This window comes from Chanos chanos, chromosome 2 (genome assembly GCF_902362185.1).
Source record: "Chanos chanos chromosome 2, fChaCha1.1, whole genome shotgun sequence".
Taxonomy (NCBI): domain Eukaryota; kingdom Metazoa; phylum Chordata; class Actinopteri; order Gonorynchiformes; family Chanidae; genus Chanos; species Chanos chanos.
Genome location: NC_044496.1, coordinates 52,475,691 through 52,494,580, shown reverse-complemented (window position 1 = coordinate 52,494,580; position 18,890 = coordinate 52,475,691). Strand labels below are relative to the sequence as shown.

Here is an 18,890-nt window from a genome sequence, read left to right as displayed (position 1 = left end):
TTACACTTGCCATGATAAGAAATGAGATTATGGGCTAGTGTAAATCATCTGAAATGTTACACGCCACTCAACGGTAGATTGTTAAATAGGATCAATCGTGTATTGTCCAACAGTGCAAGTCTGTAGAAACGGTGCGCTCTGCGTGGTGCGCAAACGAAAAAGAACACGTTGCCATTGGACAGCGGAGATTGGTTTGACAGTGTGTTGCGCGCAGAACAGTTGGTTGGATGTAGATGTGCGAAGGAAGTCCACATCGACGGACTGTGTTGCGCTGGAGTGGAGAGCCGTTGTGACGGGGTTCCTCACTCCTCTTCGTGCGCTCTCGGTTCCCCGAGGGATCGGAGGTAGGGCTAAAGGAAAGGTTTCGTTCACAGCAGACGAGGACATTACGCAGTGAACGGGTACAGGTTTTGCAAAGTGCTCTCTCGATTGTCCCTTATCTTTAAATCGATGCTGTGATCCGACAAAAGGAAAAGGAAGGTATAACAAATAACGGGAAGACCCATGCTTGGGAATCGGCTTTCTTTTTCTTCGCCAATGCAAAAGGAAATATGCAGCGAAGCTTCACTCTGCTCTGCACCAGTTTTCTGGGATTGTGCTTTGGTTCCAGCTTCCCAAGTAATATCAACATAGGTAAGTAAAACACGCACAAAAAAAGTAAAAGCTGTAAATCAGTGAAATAGAACGATACGTATTTAGGCTCTTATTTTTCGTCACATGTACTTTCACCAATGAGGATAAGAAAACACATTTTTTCGTTTGATAAAGGTGGTGAAGATAAACAATTGGACGACTGCACAATTTTTTTTTCCATTCACAGGGGGATTATTCCCAACCGAATCACACGAATATGAAGTGTTTCGGTTTGCGCTTTCACACCACCAGGATATCCCCAAACTGGTGCCTCAGGTGGATATGGTCAAGATGGGGAATAGCTTTTCCATGACATATGCTTGTAAGTAAGATGTTTGATCAAAATTATTCTCTTAAAAAGTCACAATAGAAAATGCTGTTGATGATATATGCGGTTGGTGTAGCCACACAAATTGATCCCGTTGTCACTGCTTAATCTGTTGCATTTCGGCTAGAGTGAGATGTAGCCGTCCAGGTTTGAAACTTTCTCATCTCTGTCCTGTTTGCAATCGTGTATTTTGTTACGGCATTGCCTTACACTTTCTATGTCCTGGTAAGCATAGGCGTACGTACATTTGCATCGTAATACAAAAAAATAGGTATAGTGATTAAACGTGTCAAGAAATTTGTTAGTAGGCTATGAAATTAAGCTCATCACAAGCCGCATAGATACCCTGTATATGTGTTTTATAAACATTCAAAGTATATACACCAAATCAACTTTGTTGGTTGCTCCCACAAAATGTTAGTGAAAAGTATGCTCGTTCGACTGACCAGGTAGCGTGATGTGCTGATGCGGAGCGAGCCCGAGACAACCAAGTGGTATTCGACCGTGCGGGAAATGCAGCTAATCAGTTTCTTATGTGTACAGGATTTGTTTACCACCATCTTAATTATTAAACTGGCGCCCCTTCATTCTGCCCCGAATATGTTTTATTTTAAACGAAACGCTTGATTTTATTGAATTGGGACTTCACATGAGTCACTCTGTGTTTGGATATGATAAAGTTAGGCTCTGCCTATTTTCAAAAACGTGGCGTGCATGGCTGCTGAAATTGATCGGTTCTCAGTTAAGCAAAAGGAGAGACTGTTTTTACGAAGATCCTGGATCAATCGAGAAAGCCGGTTAAGCGCGTTTCAGCCCTGTCTTTCTGTTCGGCGCACGAGCCACGAAATCGAATAGCCTATCTTACAATGTGTCCTTTGTCTTGTGTATCCTACTCATCTTAATCGTTGTATTTTATGTTGTAGCCTATAGATATCACATTAGATCTTAAATTTACCAAAATTTCGGTATTTATATGGTAATAATACTGTTTGGAATCGAAGACATGATTTTTAAACTAATTTGCTTTTGGTCGTGACACTTGTCACATCAGCGTCTATCGCTCTTAATTTTTCTTCTGCTTCTTTAGACGCTTTATGTCTCTCTCGACCCTCGCCCTCTTTTCGCCTTATTGTTTTGTCTTGCTTTCTGACGTCTATACTATACAATCTCTCTCTATACTACAGAATCTCTCTCTCTCTCTCTCTCTCTGTGTGTGTGTGTTTGTGTGTGTGTCAGTGTGTTTCTTTTGACAAGGTAAAACATCTTTGACGTCGCAGTTTTAGAAACTTAAGTCTTGGTAAAATGTGAACCGATGGTGAAGACTTGTGCACTCATGCTACTGCTATTGTTTGTATGTTTGCAAGATCCAGTAACAATGTAGCTAGTGAAAGCTGATTAAAGAAAATCATCTCTCATCAACTAAAGTAATTACAAGGTTATGGTTTGTTCCTAGAGGATGTGGTATGTGTCTAGTTATATTCATTCAATATTTAATGTATAAACAAGGTCAGATATAATATGATAACCCTTCACCTTATTCTGACCACAGCATTCAGCGTAGTATGCAGTCTTAATGAATAGTGTTTGTCTTGTCTGTGTAAAGAAAATGTACCAAAACCTGAACAGTCACGTAACACGATGTTAATAGATGTTGTGATGTGGATAAAATCCAAAAATGAACATGAAGGTCATGCAGTAACACATGTAAACCATGAACAGTGATTCGATGAAAGCTTGAATACTACCTAGGGTCAAATGTACATTTCCTGCATTTTGCCTTTGCATTTTTTGTTGTATCATTGTTGGCCTCTTCATTGTTCAATCATATTCAGAATTTTTCTGTTGTAATGTCGCCAGACCTCAATAGCAGGCAGCCCAGGGTCATGTGGAATGAAAAAGCAATGTTTGAATTGTGTTGTATATGGTGTCCTTGTCTTAATTCTCCATATAAACAAGCATATATTCCAATGTCATAGAGAGCTTTTACACGCACCAGTGGGGAAAAACTAATGCTACACTGCATATGACTTCAGTGGAAGATTCTGATGAATGTATTGTTTAATTTATTATGACTTAGAGATATGTCAAACCTCTATGCCACCTGATACCATTGTAACTGAGGAACTGAGTGTTTATCAAAAACACAAATCACAGCTGTACTAGACCTTTAGAATATCGCAGACAATGATAACAAGAACATAACAGTTACTGCAGCACTTTTTAAACCGTGCATTTAAGCTGTCAAAAGAGTTACATTGCTGAAGTCGAGGGCCATGGAATTATCCACCACAACAATGGAAAATCTTTCACTGGTGATGATCCAATGCCACTCGTATGGTGTCTGCTCTTTTCCTTTTTTTTTTTTTTTCTTGCTGAATGGGCAACCTCAGTCCTGTGGGTTGTAAAGGAGTGTGCCATGAAGGCCCTGACTCTGTCAAGCAGTGAATGGCTTCTTGTGCCTGGAGCTGAATGCATCTCCGGAGGCGGTTGATTCTCCTCAGCTGCTGCCTGTGTGTGCGTGGGGACCCATTGCTTGGAGCAAACCCTTCTCATCAGCACCTGCTGTGGGAAGTTAAGGAGGAGGTGTGGACAAGAGAGAGAGAGAGAGAGAGAGAGAGAGGGAGGGAGGGGGGAAGGGCACGCTTAGGATCACAGGTTGAATACAGCAAATGGACGGAGACCCTCGGACAAAGCAGTTGTGTTAATAGGGGAGGGAAATTGAAAGAAGGGGACATAGACAATTGTCCTTGTAGAACTCATTGCATGGTGTTATGGCACAATTTCAGGGAAGGACATTGTATGTCTGTATATAACAGAGAGGGTATTGATGTACTCTGGAGATAAGGCTGGTTTTAACTGGTGACTCAGTCCTTGCATGTTCTTTGCTCAATTCAAGCATCTTATTTTTGTTTGCACGGCGAGATATAGTTTATACAGAATTATTCTTGCATATGGGAAAAGTGATCAAATGTGCCCTAAAGTTTAAAACAACAACAACAACAACACCTGAATATAATTTATTAGTTATAATAATTAGTATCAGTTCTAATAATTAGTGTCAGTTCTAATGCTCTCTCTCTCACACACACCCCCTCTGCTCCTAACCCCTCCACACACTCTTCCTCCAAACCTCACTGCCACTACTTCCACCAGGAACAGTATACTGGCTTTGCCCAGAATAATTTCAAGCATTGTTTTTTTTTTGGTTTTTTTTGCCGTAACAGTTCCACGAGACTACTACTGTATCATATTTTCCACTAGTCTCTAATGTTCTATATATGGACTAGCAGCATTTGGGAATACAAGAAACATGACATGAATCACAGTGTCTGTTGGGAAAAAACAATATCAAAAAAACTTCTAATTATATCATAGGAACATTCCAGAATGAGTTTTAGTTTGGGTTACTTGTTTGAAATGCATGATATTTGCAAGTATATGATGTTTACGAGGTTTCTTTGAAAGATACATGAGGTACAATGAGTCTTTGTTAACTCTCTCAGGGACGCATATCAAAGATTAGTCACTGTCTCACCACACAGCTCACTGATGTTTCACGTTTTATACAGATTCTCACAATGGATCTCAATACAGAATTAGACATGATCAATATCCTAACCCTTCAGAAAAGGCTTACAATCAATACCAGATGAGGAGGAAAAATCTTTCTATGCAGACACACAAGTGCCTGTTTAAATCATTACTGGACAGAATCTTTCTACACAGAGGAAGACATAACTTAAGGAGACCGACCGCACCTTTAAAGGCAGATATGGAGTGTGATTAATGGCAAGTTCAGCCCCAAGCAGTGCTATTTAAATATTTTATAATTATATTTGATTATGTGGACCGATTGTTATGTTTTATGCTAATCATGTCAGTAATCATAGAACTCTTAAGCGGTCACAAGAGCTGTGGATTATTTCACAATAAAAGGAATTTACTTCATTTGTTTTGTAAAGGACTTTGTTGTAGTGGAGCTTTTGGCTTTTTCTGGGCTGTACAAATATGCTGATTATACTATGATCATGCATATGTATACAGTGTTGTTAAAAAGTCTATAAGAGTCTATACTGTCTCTAATGCTTTTCACGTGTCTGTATCACTTATAACACAAAGGATTTTCGACTTCAGACACAATGCTGCTCACATGTGTGTGCATGTACACGTGCCTTCATGCATGTATGTGTGCATAAATTGGTGCGTGCATGTTTGAAGCGCAGTCACAGAGATTTCTCACCGTGGCTTGGGGGAAGGTGTGTAGGAGGCTCTTGGGTGTTGTATTGCAGCGTAAATGGAGACCGGAGGGGGGGGCGGGGGGGGATCGACAACGCTACTGTAGATTTTAATGGTTCCCCAAGCAGCCTTCAAAGCAGAGGATCTCTGCTCCTCTGAGAGAGAATCTGGGATTACCCAAACCAAATATATGACAAAGACCTAACGTCTCCTTAGATCAGGCCTGGACAAAGACAGCCAGCCAAAACAAATCAGATTCATACATGAATACACATAGTAAAAACAAGCTGATTGTTAGAGATGCAAACACAGTGGCAGGGGATGACATGATTCAGTGAGAGGGTCCCTGGCTGCCGCTGTTTTTGACGGCTGTTGAATGGGATACATCGGCGGGGGTTGTTTCCATGTGTGTAGGATGTGTGTGTGTGACACTGTCATGTTCTTCTAGTAAAGACAAGCATCAAATCGCATCTCTGAACAAAATTTTTTTTTTCCATTAATGGGAGACATATACTGTGTCGAGCCTGCTTCTGTCTGGTGTTCCTGTTTCTTCAACATGACAGCGTGTTTAAGCAAATGGGTTTTTTTTAAAGCAAGAAAAAAGGGAGAGTTAGGGAGTGTTTTGTCTAGCAAACGAACCAGAAATAACTGTGAATCATTAGGAGAAGAGACAGACAGAGAGAGAGAGAGAGAGAGAGAGAAAGAGAGAGAGAGAAAAGCAGATCAAAACTCAGATGTTTAAACTATTTCTTCATAACACTGACACATCAAAGTACAAAGGTGGCCAAATATGCTGCTATCAAAGGCTGCTCATTCTAATAATTGGCCGGTTAAAATCCTATGGAGAAAATACACCTTATATGGGCATCTCACAGTTTTAATATTATGCTCCGTTGGTCATATAACAATCAGGGCCAAAACCATCATATCATCATTGTTGTCACTTTGTTCCCCTATCACATTAGAACATAAAACTTAAGTGCTTTCCGGTAATAAGAGAATGTTCCTGTCTATTGGCTGACACTGCTCTTTTCAAAGTCCATTTGCGAAGGGCTCTTTAACTCCACCCTCACCTACAGATTATGGTACATATGGAGCAGTAATTGGGTTGGTCGTGTGGACCCGCTGGTTGAGTCTTTAAGCTGTGGCCCAGGTCGGTAAGGCTTGGCTCGACAGGCTGACAGCAGGGTGGGCACGCTGTGTGTTTGAAAAGCTTTCTAGGTGGATAGTGCTTCGCTCTGTCAATTACTGCCTTAATTAGGCATAGAGACAGCATTGCTCCATTGCCCTGTGAAAGAGAGAGAGAGAGAGAGAGAGATTCAAATCTCTGGCCCTCTCCACACCTGATTCCAGCCAGCATCTGCTGTCTTTCTTCTCTGCGACACTAGAACAAGCCTTTTCTATTCAAATGTTCGCCCTAGTGCATCTCTCTAACGCGTGTAAGTGGAGGCTGCAGCGTAGTGTCTGTCTCTTGCTGGGCACACACACACACAGAGGGAAGCAGTCACATACATTCTGAGTGCTATTAACACTTACTGGAAGTGTAATCTCCACGTCCGGCCCCACACCTGGGTGGCAGTCTCAGAACTGCAGCTCTGTCTCCTCTACGCTGCCCTTCTATTGTGCTTCTGTTGTCTGTTAGTGCTTTTATTTCAGTCCTGATGCAGTGCTCCGTACTGAATCATGGTTAAATCGCTCTCGCGGCTGTATTCATGTCTTGTCACGTATTGCATTTCTCTCAGAACAGAGTGATATGGGAGGTAGAGGCAGAGCTCTGCTGGTCAGCTTTCAGCTCCTTTGTTAGGCACACATGTATGAGTGTGTGCTTGTGTGTGTGTGTGTGTGTGTGTGTGTATGTGTGTGTGTGTGTGTGTGTGAATGCATGTGCGTGTGTGTGTGTTTGTGGGTGTACAAGTGAACATAATTTTTTATTTTATTGTGTAGGAGTGTGTGGGAGGGTTAAAGCCGAGGTTTGTGCATGTTTTTACATATCATTGTGTGTGTGTGTGTGTGTGTGTGTGTGTATGTGTGAGTGTATGTGCGTGCACATACACGCGTGTGCGAGAGCGCGCGTGTGTGTATGTGGGATCCCCTTTGCCTCATTGATGAACAAGGCTAGCTTTAACCTCCCACTCAAACCTAATTTCTAACACGCAGTTATCCGCTCAGTACACTCTCCCACTCGGCCGTCTGCCCTCAGGTCGTACCAATGACTCAAGCTGCATGAGTGGACCTTCCTCAAGCTTTTGTATCAGACCCTCATCACCTGAGGGCCTCCTGGAAAGCTGCAGATACACAGCAGCGGTTTTGTGGTGTTTGGCGGTTCAGTCGCTCGGAGCCGTGTTGGGCTTTAGTATCAGTGACTGGTGGCGATGAATCTCATTAATATTGACAGTTTGCAGACTGAAAGAGGACCAGGACTGTGGGGGATTTCTTCCCTGTCTCTGCCTGTACCGGAGCATACTAATCAGGCAGTTGAGTGCTTCAGGAGGGTTGAAGTCAGGTAGCTTCCAGGAACACGGTGTTTGGAGTCATGTTTGTTTTTCTTTCACTCCCTTCTCTCGGGGCGTCGCAACATTTAGCCTCCGCCGGTATTACAAAACAGTCACGTCCTTTCCTGAACGTGATGAATGAAGATTTAAACGGAGCCCAAACTGTCCTCTCTCAGTGGCATAATCCAGCTTTATTACAGCTGAAGCATCAGGGGATAAAACTGTGAACACGCTGATTGTTTTTAGTTTGGTTTGAAATATCTGGTGGAAAAAAAGAGCATTTGACTGTGGTGGACCGCAGCTCTCTCCGAATGGGCTTGTTTTGAGTCGTAACGGAGCGACAAGCTGTAGTTTGAGCCGTAGGAGTGTGTTTGTCTTGCTGTGGTGTGAGAAAGGCTTTTTCGTGGGTTGAAATCTGGATTGGTCAGGGTCCAAAGGGTTCACACTCAATCGTACGAACTGTTTCAGTCTGAACAGGATTTTAGCATCAGGCAAAACAAAATATCTATCAACAACAGATTCACAATTACACAGACTTACCCAAACCTCTGAGCATCTCACCTTGAAAATGAGGTAACCTGATTCATCATCATCATCATTATTATTATTATTATTATTATTATTATTATTATTATTATTATTATTATTATTATTATTATTTCTTGTGCCACAGACATCTCTATAATGGTCGCTGATTTATTAGAAGTCACATGTTATGTATTGCCGACCTAAAACTGTCCGGATGATTCTTTGTTTCTCACTGGACCGGTGTGCTCACCGCTGTGTGTCCCCCGAGTGCTCCAAGCAATATGTTCCACTATGGAGATAATGACACACAAATCCCATGAGCTCTCTGTGTGTGTGTGTGTGTGTGTGTGTGTGTGTGTGTGTATCCAGCTATGCATGCTTGGTTTATTTGTGAATTTGCATGACTGTGTGCATCCTCTTAGGTTCTGACAGCCATATGAGAGAGGCTGAGATAAGAGCTATGGATTTGAGGATTCACCACGGTGCACCAAGATTGTCCTTTTTAAAGTCAGTTTACTGCGCTCTGTGGAAATCATCTCTGTTTTTGAGACTGATTATCATCCAGCAGCGTGTACCACAATACAGCATATCAGAGACCACCTGGAGTCTCTCAGAATCCTCACATGATGGGGAAAGAGAGAGAGAGAGAGAATAAGAGAGAGACAGAGAGGGAGAGAGGGAAACAGAAAGAGAAACAGAGAGAGGGAGAGAGATGGACTCAGAACAGCTCTTCGGGGAATCATCATCCAAAACAGACAGTGTAATCTCATACAGGTTTAAGGCATTGCTCCCTGGTAAAGAGAGACCCCCCCTTTCACATGCTATATTGTAAATAGCCTTGCCCCTCAAAGACAAAGCGACAATCGAAATTCAAAGTGACACAGACAGAGAAATCTGAACAACAGTCTTACCAGAGATGGTCAAGTAAAACTCCGACAGTCTTCCCAGAGAGAGAATCCTCAGCCACCTTTTCAGAGGTGGACACCAGGTCTGCTGCAGGTACCTGGGCGGCAGCTCTGAGTGAGTGAGTGAGTGAGCGAGTCAGACCATTTCGAAAACAAACATCTTCTGGATACAGACACGCACACCACACAGGGACTGGAGTCGTGTTTCCAAATGATTTGTTGCAGATAAAAGTGCACAAATGTCACCGGTGGGTGGCAGCTATGGCAGCGGTTCCCCAACAGACGGTTGTTTTTTTTTTTTTTTTTCTATCTGACGCCATCCTTACAAAATACCACATGTGCCCCATGCCATGCGAGAGCTGATCGGTCAGACGTACCGAGACACTTTTTGTGCGTTTCTGTCGCCGCTTGCCTTGCGCTGACCTTAAGACAGTCAGGCCTGGACCATCAGACTGAGGGATTTCAGTTTTTACTTGCCTCTAAAAATTCAGTTTCCTATCCAGGGACAGGCTGACCGAGCAGAGCTATAACGTTCCTGCCTTGTTGCATGGAACAGCACAGGCTGGTAGGCTGGTTCTTCAGGGAGCAGAAAGAGATGAGAGAGCCAGGAAGGGCAGCTGCTGCCAGGGTCTTTAGTAGTGCAGCAAAGCTACAGATTGGCTGGAGGGGCCTCCGTGCCCTTACCCCTCCTGTCGGACTCCAATCCAGCATACACAAACTACTGCAGGCAGCCAACCTGTTCCTGTCACTACCAGGCCTGATGACAGGGCCATGTGCCACCTGTCAGATGGAACTTTCCGGAATAGCGAAGCAGATGTGAATGGTTATGAGGATGGACATGAGTGTACTCATAGAGAACGATTGCTAATAATTTTAGAATTAAAAAAGTGACGCGTTCGAGAGGTGTTTTTTGAGGGGGGGGGGGTTAGATGATTTAATATTGACTAATTACAAGCCAGTTTATTTGCTATTGACTTTAACCTTCCGTCAGGCTTTTCCTGAAGCTCTATTCTGGCCTGTCAAGATGTCACGCCAAGGAATTGTTTTACAGTACAATTTCATCAGTTTGAAAGGAGGCCTGCAGTCTCCTGTTCGATTCAACCTGAAAAAAAAAAAAAGATTTTATCTTTCAGAACTTGCTTGAAAACCTGTCAGTCTCGCCATGTCTGTTCTTGCTCCTTTTTTTTGTCCCTGGACTGAAGTGTAAAGTCTTGCAGGATTTCCTGTGTACTTCTCTAGGATTGCAGTGTGTTGCTCCAAACTTGTGAAATTTCTTGCCAGCATTCCCTCAAACGATACACATTTTGACACTTTTATGTTCCTGTCCTATCTGTCCTATTGTGTTTATTTATTATTTTTCTTTTTTCTTTTTTTAACTTTTCCTCTATATCTTACTAAGCCAAATGGAGTCTGAGTTTGATTTGTGGTTCTATCACGTTAATGGTCAGTCATTAAATTACTGTCGCTAAATTGCTAAATAATAACAGTGGATATTGGTCGATGATCTGGTGAAAGCAGTAAGTCTCGTAAGTCATTGGAGATAAGCACATATGGTTGTTTGAGAAGCCTGATCTGATGCACCATATGTCAGCTGTAATAGCTAACTCCAAGGCAGGCTGTCCCCCCCCCCCCCTCCCCGCTCAAAAACCCAACCCAGACGGAATTAATGTACGAGTCCTGAGAGGAAGCGGAACTGTGTGATAAGAAGGTATCCAATATTACCTCTGTGTCTACTGTAGGTCCAGCTATCTGTGTCTTACACCTTTATTTATGGCAGTGGATTTGTGACCTGTCATAATGTATGTTAGGACAGCCTTGATTTTGGCTAATTTATAACATTAGAAATGATGGTAAAATATTGGGAAATGGGTCTATATACTGTGTATGTATAGTTACTGTATATGTAATAATAACATAATTGTCGGGTTATCTTGTATCTTCCTTAGAAAAAATAAAATTAAAAAAAGCTCAAAAAGCAGGGACAAAACTTGCCCTTTTAAACTGGTTACATGTCTCTAAAGATGAAGTCTACAGACAGGGAATGAGGGATTTTTAAATCTTACATAAATCTGAGCTCTATTTCATAACTTTAGTGTACTGCTAAGAGCATTCTTAATAAAAATTTTTTTTTTTTAAAAATGGATGTTTCCTTTGTCTGAAGCCGTTTTCGTTGCTGTAATGTGTTTTTTTTTTCAGTTTGCTTCACAGACATCTATTTACAGACGTTAATGCACTCAAGCTGCTGCACCCTGAAAAAGAGAGAGAGCACATTAAACTTGTGTCCCGGTTATGCATCACTGGTGTTCTGTCTCTCTGAACTGATCTCAAATTCCGTTTTCTTGTTTTTCGACTAATAGTTTATCAACTGAATGTCTGTCTGAGTCTCCGTCCAAAGCCGGGATTCAGATCACTGCTGATTTATTCCATTTACTGCAAGTGAGATGCAAAAAGTAAAAAAAAAAATCTCTTTGTTTAATTGGACCAAAGGCATGGAACATGTAGTTCTATGAATATTTTCACATGTCATTTCACGATCCTCCTATCAGTTTGGCTTTCATTTCATTTTCTTTTAAAATCAACATTTTTCTTTAACTTTTACTTATCTGAGTTCAACCATTATTACTTCAGGTCCTTCATTATATTGTGTACTGAGATTTCTACCTTACATTTTTTATTATTATTATTATTGTTATTATTATTATTAATAATTAATTAATATAAATAATAATTAATATAGATTAAATTAAGTAACCTGAGTAGCTCATTTTTTTTTCTCTATGGCCTTAGTTTTATCAGTTCAGCAACAGAGGGACATTCACAGTACCCGTTAAAGAAGCCAGAAATCATTTTTGCAATGAGCGAGAGTCCAAGTCCATTGCGAGCGGTGCACACTCTCTCTCTCATGTGTTCGTGTGAAGCACAGGGATCAATGGCGAGGCTGGTCGTGTGCCGAAGTGCGGCGGGGCAGGCCTTTTGGGCGTCGGCCAAGCATGTCTGTGCTCCTCCCTTGGTGACCGTCAGCACCTCCCATGGAGACCTGGCCCCAGGGCAGTGAACAGACTGTAACTTCAATCTGTTTGGTAAAAGCGCTGAAAAATTAAGCCCACGGTCAAGATATAAAAAAAAAAAATATATGACCCCAGCTAGGCAAATATGCAGTGTTAAAAAGCAAATAAATGAGAGAATGTGGTGTCAAAACAGGTTCAAAACAGATGGTGGCCATTTCGCCTCGACGGGGAACGAGGGCAGGGAAGAATAAAGTGTCCTGAATGACTGCTAAGAGAGAGAGAGAGAGAGAGAGAGAGAGAGTGAGAGAGAGAATAGTCATGGGTTGAATGAAGAAAAGAGAGAAGAGACATCCTGCTGTTTGGGAAATGTCAGTGAAGCACTGTAGATGCATTGATTAACCTCCCTTGGCCTGACTCTCTCTCTCCCACACATGTACTGTTTCACAGGGCACTCACACTTTTACAGGACCACTCAAAACATTCCAGCCACCGGCACAAATTGAAATAACATCAAATAATTTGCGATTTTCCCCCATACCTCTGGCAGCCTACTGTTTTTCCATGTTTGGTTACCTAGCAACATGTTTATCAACAGTGCGTATTGACGCGTTTCAGAAACGCCAACCATATCTCGAAACTTGGAATGCGGTTTCTTCGCAGTTCCAGTCGATTGCTATTGTTCGCTGTGGACAATGCAATTGATTACACCCATATTCTGACTTCTTTTCTGTCCTTTTGTCTCCAACTGTAGTCTGTTCTCAGTTCTCCAAGGGCGTGTACGCCATCATTGGAGTATACGACAGAAAGACGGTGAATATGCTGATGTCGTTTTGCGGAGCCCTGCACGTCTGCTTCGTCACGCCGAGCTTCCCCATCGAGACGTCCAACCAGTTTGTGATCCAGCTGCGGCCCGAGCTGCAGGATGCGTTGGTGGGAGTCATCGAGCACTACAAATGGAGCAAGTTTGTCTACATGTACAGCTCAGACTCAGGTGAGACCCAACTCACGTCTAGCAAATTCATTTCCTTGAATGGTTTAATTTCATGAAACTGGAGGCAGATGCAAATACCCCTCAGATTTGTTAGAGGTGTTAAACTTGGGTACTGTGTTGTTACGTTTGTGTTCATCGTTCAGTCGTGTTCCGTTTACTCGGTGAACTGACAATATGAGGGCCAAATTACAAAATCGAGTGTTTTTACTTCTATTAAATTGAATTATAACTTGTATGAATTGTAAATCACAAAGCAAGACCACTGTCATGATTACAGGTTTTTTGTCTATGGCCTGTTTATCACTTTAGAGAGCCAGGTTTACATTTCCACATAATTTCTGTGAAAGACTGAAGTTTCTGCCTTGAGAAGAAGACATTGCAGGGGCAGGAGACAAATTTGAGAGAATGTTCATCACACGTTTGACTTTTTTCAAATCCCACCAACTAAACGTTTAACCTCCAGCAAATTCACCAGCGTTTAGTTAACTTCAAGAGCGTTTAGAAAATGCAAACCGATATAAATCAACACAAACCGTAATAAATGGAGGTATAAAACGTAAACTCTGTCCAGGAACTTTCTGTCTGGAAATCCACGCTAGCAAATTTGCTGCGTAGTTGACATTACTCAAAAAGGCACTAGACAAATCCTTTAGATTACCCTCTTAAGTTTTAATTTCCCAGGTGCCTTTCCGAAAATCCATAAATCAGTGGTGTCCCAGAAAACTCATTAGAAAGGCTGTGTCTGCTATACCTTCTCTGATTTCCCCTTGCTCCTTGTGCAGGTAGACGTTCACATACCTGCAAGTGCCAGGTGTGCCCTCCCCCTCAGCCCCCTGTAACCAATCAGCTGCGACGTGCCCATAATGTTCCACCATCTGTCACAGGCGCTCAGCTCCGTGGACCGTGACTGTTGTGTGAGGCACAATCCATAGCTCTGGTCCTCTTTAAGACACGGAGTGGGAGAAATCCAAATAGAGAGAAGACAATGATCCCCCTTTCTCTCTCTCTCTCTCTCTCTATTTCTCTCTCTCTCTCTCTTTCTCCCTCATCTTTTTGCTTCCCCCTCACTGTCAGTTGCGCTGCTCATAGAATAGGATCGAACTGGTGGCAGGCCAGTGTGTTGGATTGGGTTTTGATGTATAACTGCGTGCAGGCCATGGGCGTCTGAGGGCTATGTGCTGAGGGGTCCAGGGTTAAGATTGTAAGATCATTAATTCTGTGTGACTGAGAGAACCCTCACTGCAGGAATTCCTAACGCCAGCCTCCTGTTGCCTAGTTACAGCACTACTATGTCTGTGGGGTTATTTTAAGCCTTTTAAGACAATTCTTGTTTGTAGTATGGTCTGTGTGAGGGTGGGAGGTTTGTGTGTGTGTGTGTGTGTGTGTGTGTGTGTTTGTGTGTTTGTGTGTGTGTGTGTGTGTGTGTGTGTGCTTTAACACATAGTTTGTCTATTCTGTGTAGCTGGCCACATCCATTTTTGTAGAGAAGGAAAGCAGACCACACACAGTACACTGGAGAGCAGTAAACACATTGGCTGCATTAGTGAATTTCTGTGCTAGTGCTTATCTTCTTAAAGACATTCTCTCTCTCTCTCTCTCTCTCTCTCTCTCTCTCTCTCTCTCTCTCTCTCTCTCTCTCTCTCTCTCTCTCTGTGTGTGTGTGTATTTGTGTGTGTTTGTGTGTACTTTTGTCCATCTACATAGTTGGCCTGTTTTCGAAAGCCCAGCCGTGTGTAATGACTCTCCAGTCTTGCAGAAAAATCCAATTCTATTCACCACCAGATAAACAGAGGTACTGACACAACTCAGGAAGGTCAAAGGTCAACAGCTCAAAACAGAGACGGGCCAACGCAGAAAAAATCAATATTCCCTTTTATTGACACGTTCTTATTTCTCCCATTTTACGTGACGGAGCGTCCCTTCATATGTTATCGCGTTTTGTTCGCTCTCTCTTTCTCTCTATGCCTTTTATCCCTTTCCGTTTCAAGTGTGCGGAGCGAATTCCACGGTCAACTAATGATTTCAGATCTCTGTTTTGGGACGACAAGGTAAACCGCAAACGTGACAGCCGTTATTACGGGGAGCAGGGTTTTAGCACAGACTCTGTACCCGGTGGTCCGTGTAGCAGCCCACATCCCTCTGTAAAATGAGATATTTATTCACTCTGAGATAGACTGCAGAGTAAGTGAACGGCGTAATAAATTATGGTGAGTTTGCTCTTGTTGTGTCTCTTTATTGAATTTCTGTTCGCGTAACAGCTGCTACAATGTTGCATAAAGCAAAAAAAAAAAAGGAAAAAAGAAAAAAAAAGCCGTTAAATCCAAGTGTTCTTTCTTTTTTTTTTTTTTTGGAAGTATTCGAAACAAACCCGAGAACTCATTAAACCTTTCATAAACAATACAACAATGAATGCTCACTGGGGCATTATTGATGTTGTCCTATGTTTCACGTTAAGCCTGTGGTGTACCTGCTTCCACATATGCGATAATTCTCCATTTGCCAGTGTGTTGACAGGTGTGTTGAGCGTGGTGAGGTAGAACAGGGGCCAGGGTATGAGTTTGTCTCTTTGTTAAATGACTTGAGTTTTCCCATGAACTGGACTGTGAATCATTCACACAGGGAGAGGCAATAGAGAAGAACAATAGCTGAAACTGCCTTCGGTAGGCTCTCAAAGAGACGTATTAGGACGTGACGCTGGCCGTGGTGCTGAAGCACTACGCTGAACATGTCGGACAACAGAGGTCTTGAAAATTTATAGGAGCAGCTTGTTCATAATTTCCCTGAACAGTAAAGAGCTATTGCTGTTTTCTACATCATTATCTGAAGTAATTCATGCAGTGATGCATCCTCAACCTGCTAGCACTGGTTCCGCAATGTATCATCAACCTGCTCGCACCGGTCCCATAAAGATTCTACACGCTGCCTTGTAATTCATAGAAATGCAACTGTTATATGGGATGCAGTGTTACTGACTGTACAGACAAGGTGTGGATAATATTATGAAGAGTGTCTTGCACTTTGACCGTGCCCCCCGTTCCGTTGGCAGCTGTGGAGCTGACCGTGGTGCTGAACCAGCTGTACAGCGAGTTCTTGCTGACGGAAATTTCTGTTAGGATATAGGTTGTAAACAATCAGTAACCTTCACATCTTGTTAAGATGGGAGTTTCACACACCCGTGCCCCCGTGGCACCGCCAGAGGTAATGGGACCTGTCCGTGGTGATAGCTTTTGGACAGGTCCCCTCTGTCTCTCTCTGCGAGATGGGTAAGGGAAATGGAATGTGTTACGTCGGCCGTTAATCCAGATAATTGGCGTAATTGAGAAGCATAAATGGCGGTGCCGGGGACGGGCGGGCGCATTGTTTGTACGACCGAATGAGCGCCGTCGGTCTCGGGAGAGGACGGATCGACCTGATGCGAACTGAACATGGCTACTCTCTCCGTGTGTAAATCTGCCGCCAGGATCAATGGGCCCGGTAATCAACCGTTATTTCCTGTCTAAATGCACTAAAGCCCACTCTGGCTCCTTCTGCCAGGTTAGCATCTCTCAGCGCAGCCATGTCGCGCTTGCAGCTGCTAGTGGCATCTACATAATGCAGGGGTAAAATAATTGGTGTTGAAAGAGCCTCGACACCAGAGCAGGTGCGATGGTTCTTGTCTCACCGAGAGCTGAATCATTTCTGAGTCTGGTGTCTTACCTAATAACTCCTTCACAGGTTTGTCACAAACCGTGGAAATCCTCCCCAGAGGATGTGATATACATCATTTATGTGAACGGGAACAGTTTGTTCTCATTTAATGATTTCACACTGAAAACAGAGCAGTTTTGGTTCAAGAGCACCGTGTTTGCTCTCTTTTGTAGAAATGCACACCATATATCTGTTTTTTGGTTCACTCTAAACGATGTTTAACTTTTATTTTCAGGACTCTCGGTCCTTCAGAAGGTTCTCGATATAGCTGCTGAGAAGAACTGGCTGGTGACCTCGGTGAACGTGGAGACGATGACGGAGGCATCTTTCCTCAAAGTTTTCCAGGATCTGGACAAGAGGAAGGAGGGCCAGATTATAATAGACTGCGAGCTGGAGAGACTAAAATCCATCCTTAAAAAGGTAACGAGTTATAACCACTCTTTACTCTGCGCTGAGCACAAAACAAATGACTCATAATATAATTAAGGGTTGTATACTTGAGTCATCGCTCAGTGAGAAAGTGGTGTCCCTTAAAAACAACATGTTTGCACATCTTAATGTGTGGTACATCTGCACACCACCAAATAAAATAACACTCTCAAAATATTGTTGGATCCACCAGAAGGCATGGATGACTCAACTTAAAATTCAATCTGAAACCTAAGTACTCAGACGAGAGCCTGTGGCCGTTCTTATCAGATTTAGCACAGCGCAAGACGGGAGCTGACGTTTCTCCGGCACACCTCTCTCTCTCTCTCTCTCTCTCTCTCTCTGTCCCTCTCTCTCTCTCTCTCTCTCTCTCTCTCTCTCTCTCTGTCCCTCTCTCTCTCTCTCTCTCTCTGTCCCTCTCTCTCTCTCTCTCCCTCTCTCTCTGTCCCTCTCTCTCTCTCTCTCTCTCTCTTCCTCTCGCTTCCTCTCTCTCTCTCTCTCTCTCTCTCTCTCTTCCTCTCGCTTCCTCTCTCTCTCTCTCTCTCTCTCTCTCTCTCTCTCTCTCTCTCTCTGTCCCTCTCTGTCTCTCTCTCTCTCTCTCTCTCTCTCTGTCCCTCTCTCTCTCTCTCTCTCTCTCTCTCTCTCTCTGTCCCTCTCTCTCTCTCTCTTCCTCTCGCTTCCTCTCTCTCTCTCTCTCTCTCTCTCTCTCTTCCTCTCGCTTCCCCTCTCTCTCTCTCTCTCTCTGTCCCTCTCTCTCTCTCTCTCTCTCTCTCTCTCTGTCCCTCTCTCTCTCTCTCTCTCTCTCTCTCTCTCTCTCCGTCCCTCTCTCTCTCTCTTCCTCTCGCTTCCTCTCTCTCTCTCTCTCTCTCTCTCTCTCTTGCACAAAGCGTCAAGGACAGAAGAGATAAATAACGTTGGGCTGACATTTGGGGTTGGCAGCGCCACGGTGACGCGCCAGTCTCTCTCCGTCACCTCTTCCCACCGCCTGGGGGAGGAGGAGGAGGAGGAGGAGGAGGAGGGAGTTTCTTGCAACTGTAATTAATGACAAGAGCAGCTCTCCTCCCTTCTATTCTTTTCTTTTTTTTTTTTTATCTCAGGCCCCTTCTCCCTGACTCCAGTTACGGTAACCCTCGCCACCCTCCACTCAGTTATTGATGGGTTGATGTCCAGCTTTAAGGTTATTGCATCAGTTTTTTGGTGATTTAGCTGATGCGGCTGTGAGAACTTTTCCCAACCGACGGCGATCATCCATCACGTCGCGTTCGCGAGCGTTGTTTCTCGCCGTTCGAGAGTTGCTTAGTCGTGAGGAGCTCTGTCTTCCATTATTTTCTTTTATTTGGTTTTTTTTTTAGGTTTCTTTGACGTATGGTTGTTAGTGAACTTGAAGACAGCTTTCACTGCTTATTATACAACCGTTTCTGGTCCCTCTTGATATTAAAGCGATTTCAAACGTTGGGATTTCAAGTAGAGACGACGCCTTGTTGCTTTTTGGGGTTTTTTTGGAGTTTTAGAATTGCGCTCAAGTTCTCTTGAGCGGCACTCGATGCAAGTGTTTGCGCCACAGAATGGGGCTTTTTTTTTGGAAAGTCTCCATTTATTTTCCTCCCCCCGGGGGTGGCCTGGAGGTAGCAGCTCACGCTGGGGTCACTGTTA

General features: G+C 43.2%; 1 protein-coding gene across 4 annotated transcripts in view; it reads left to right on the top strand.

Annotated features, from left to right (window-relative positions):
* The first annotated feature begins 551 nt into the window (after positions 1 to 551).
* gria1a (glutamate receptor, ionotropic, AMPA 1a) overlaps positions 552 to 18,890 on the top strand; it is a 49,928-nt gene continuing 31,589 nt past the window's right edge. For all 4 annotated transcript variants that reach the window (XM_030766693.1, XM_030766691.1, XM_030766692.1 and 1 more), the window contains exons 1-4: positions 552 to 633; positions 821 to 955; positions 12,882 to 13,121; positions 17,044 to 17,228. In XM_030766693.1, the coding sequence (XP_030622553.1) occupies positions 552 to 633; positions 821 to 955; positions 12,882 to 13,121; positions 17,044 to 17,228 (642 nt within the window). The remainder of the gene's footprint in view (positions 634 to 820; positions 956 to 12,881; positions 13,122 to 17,043; positions 17,229 to 18,890) is intronic.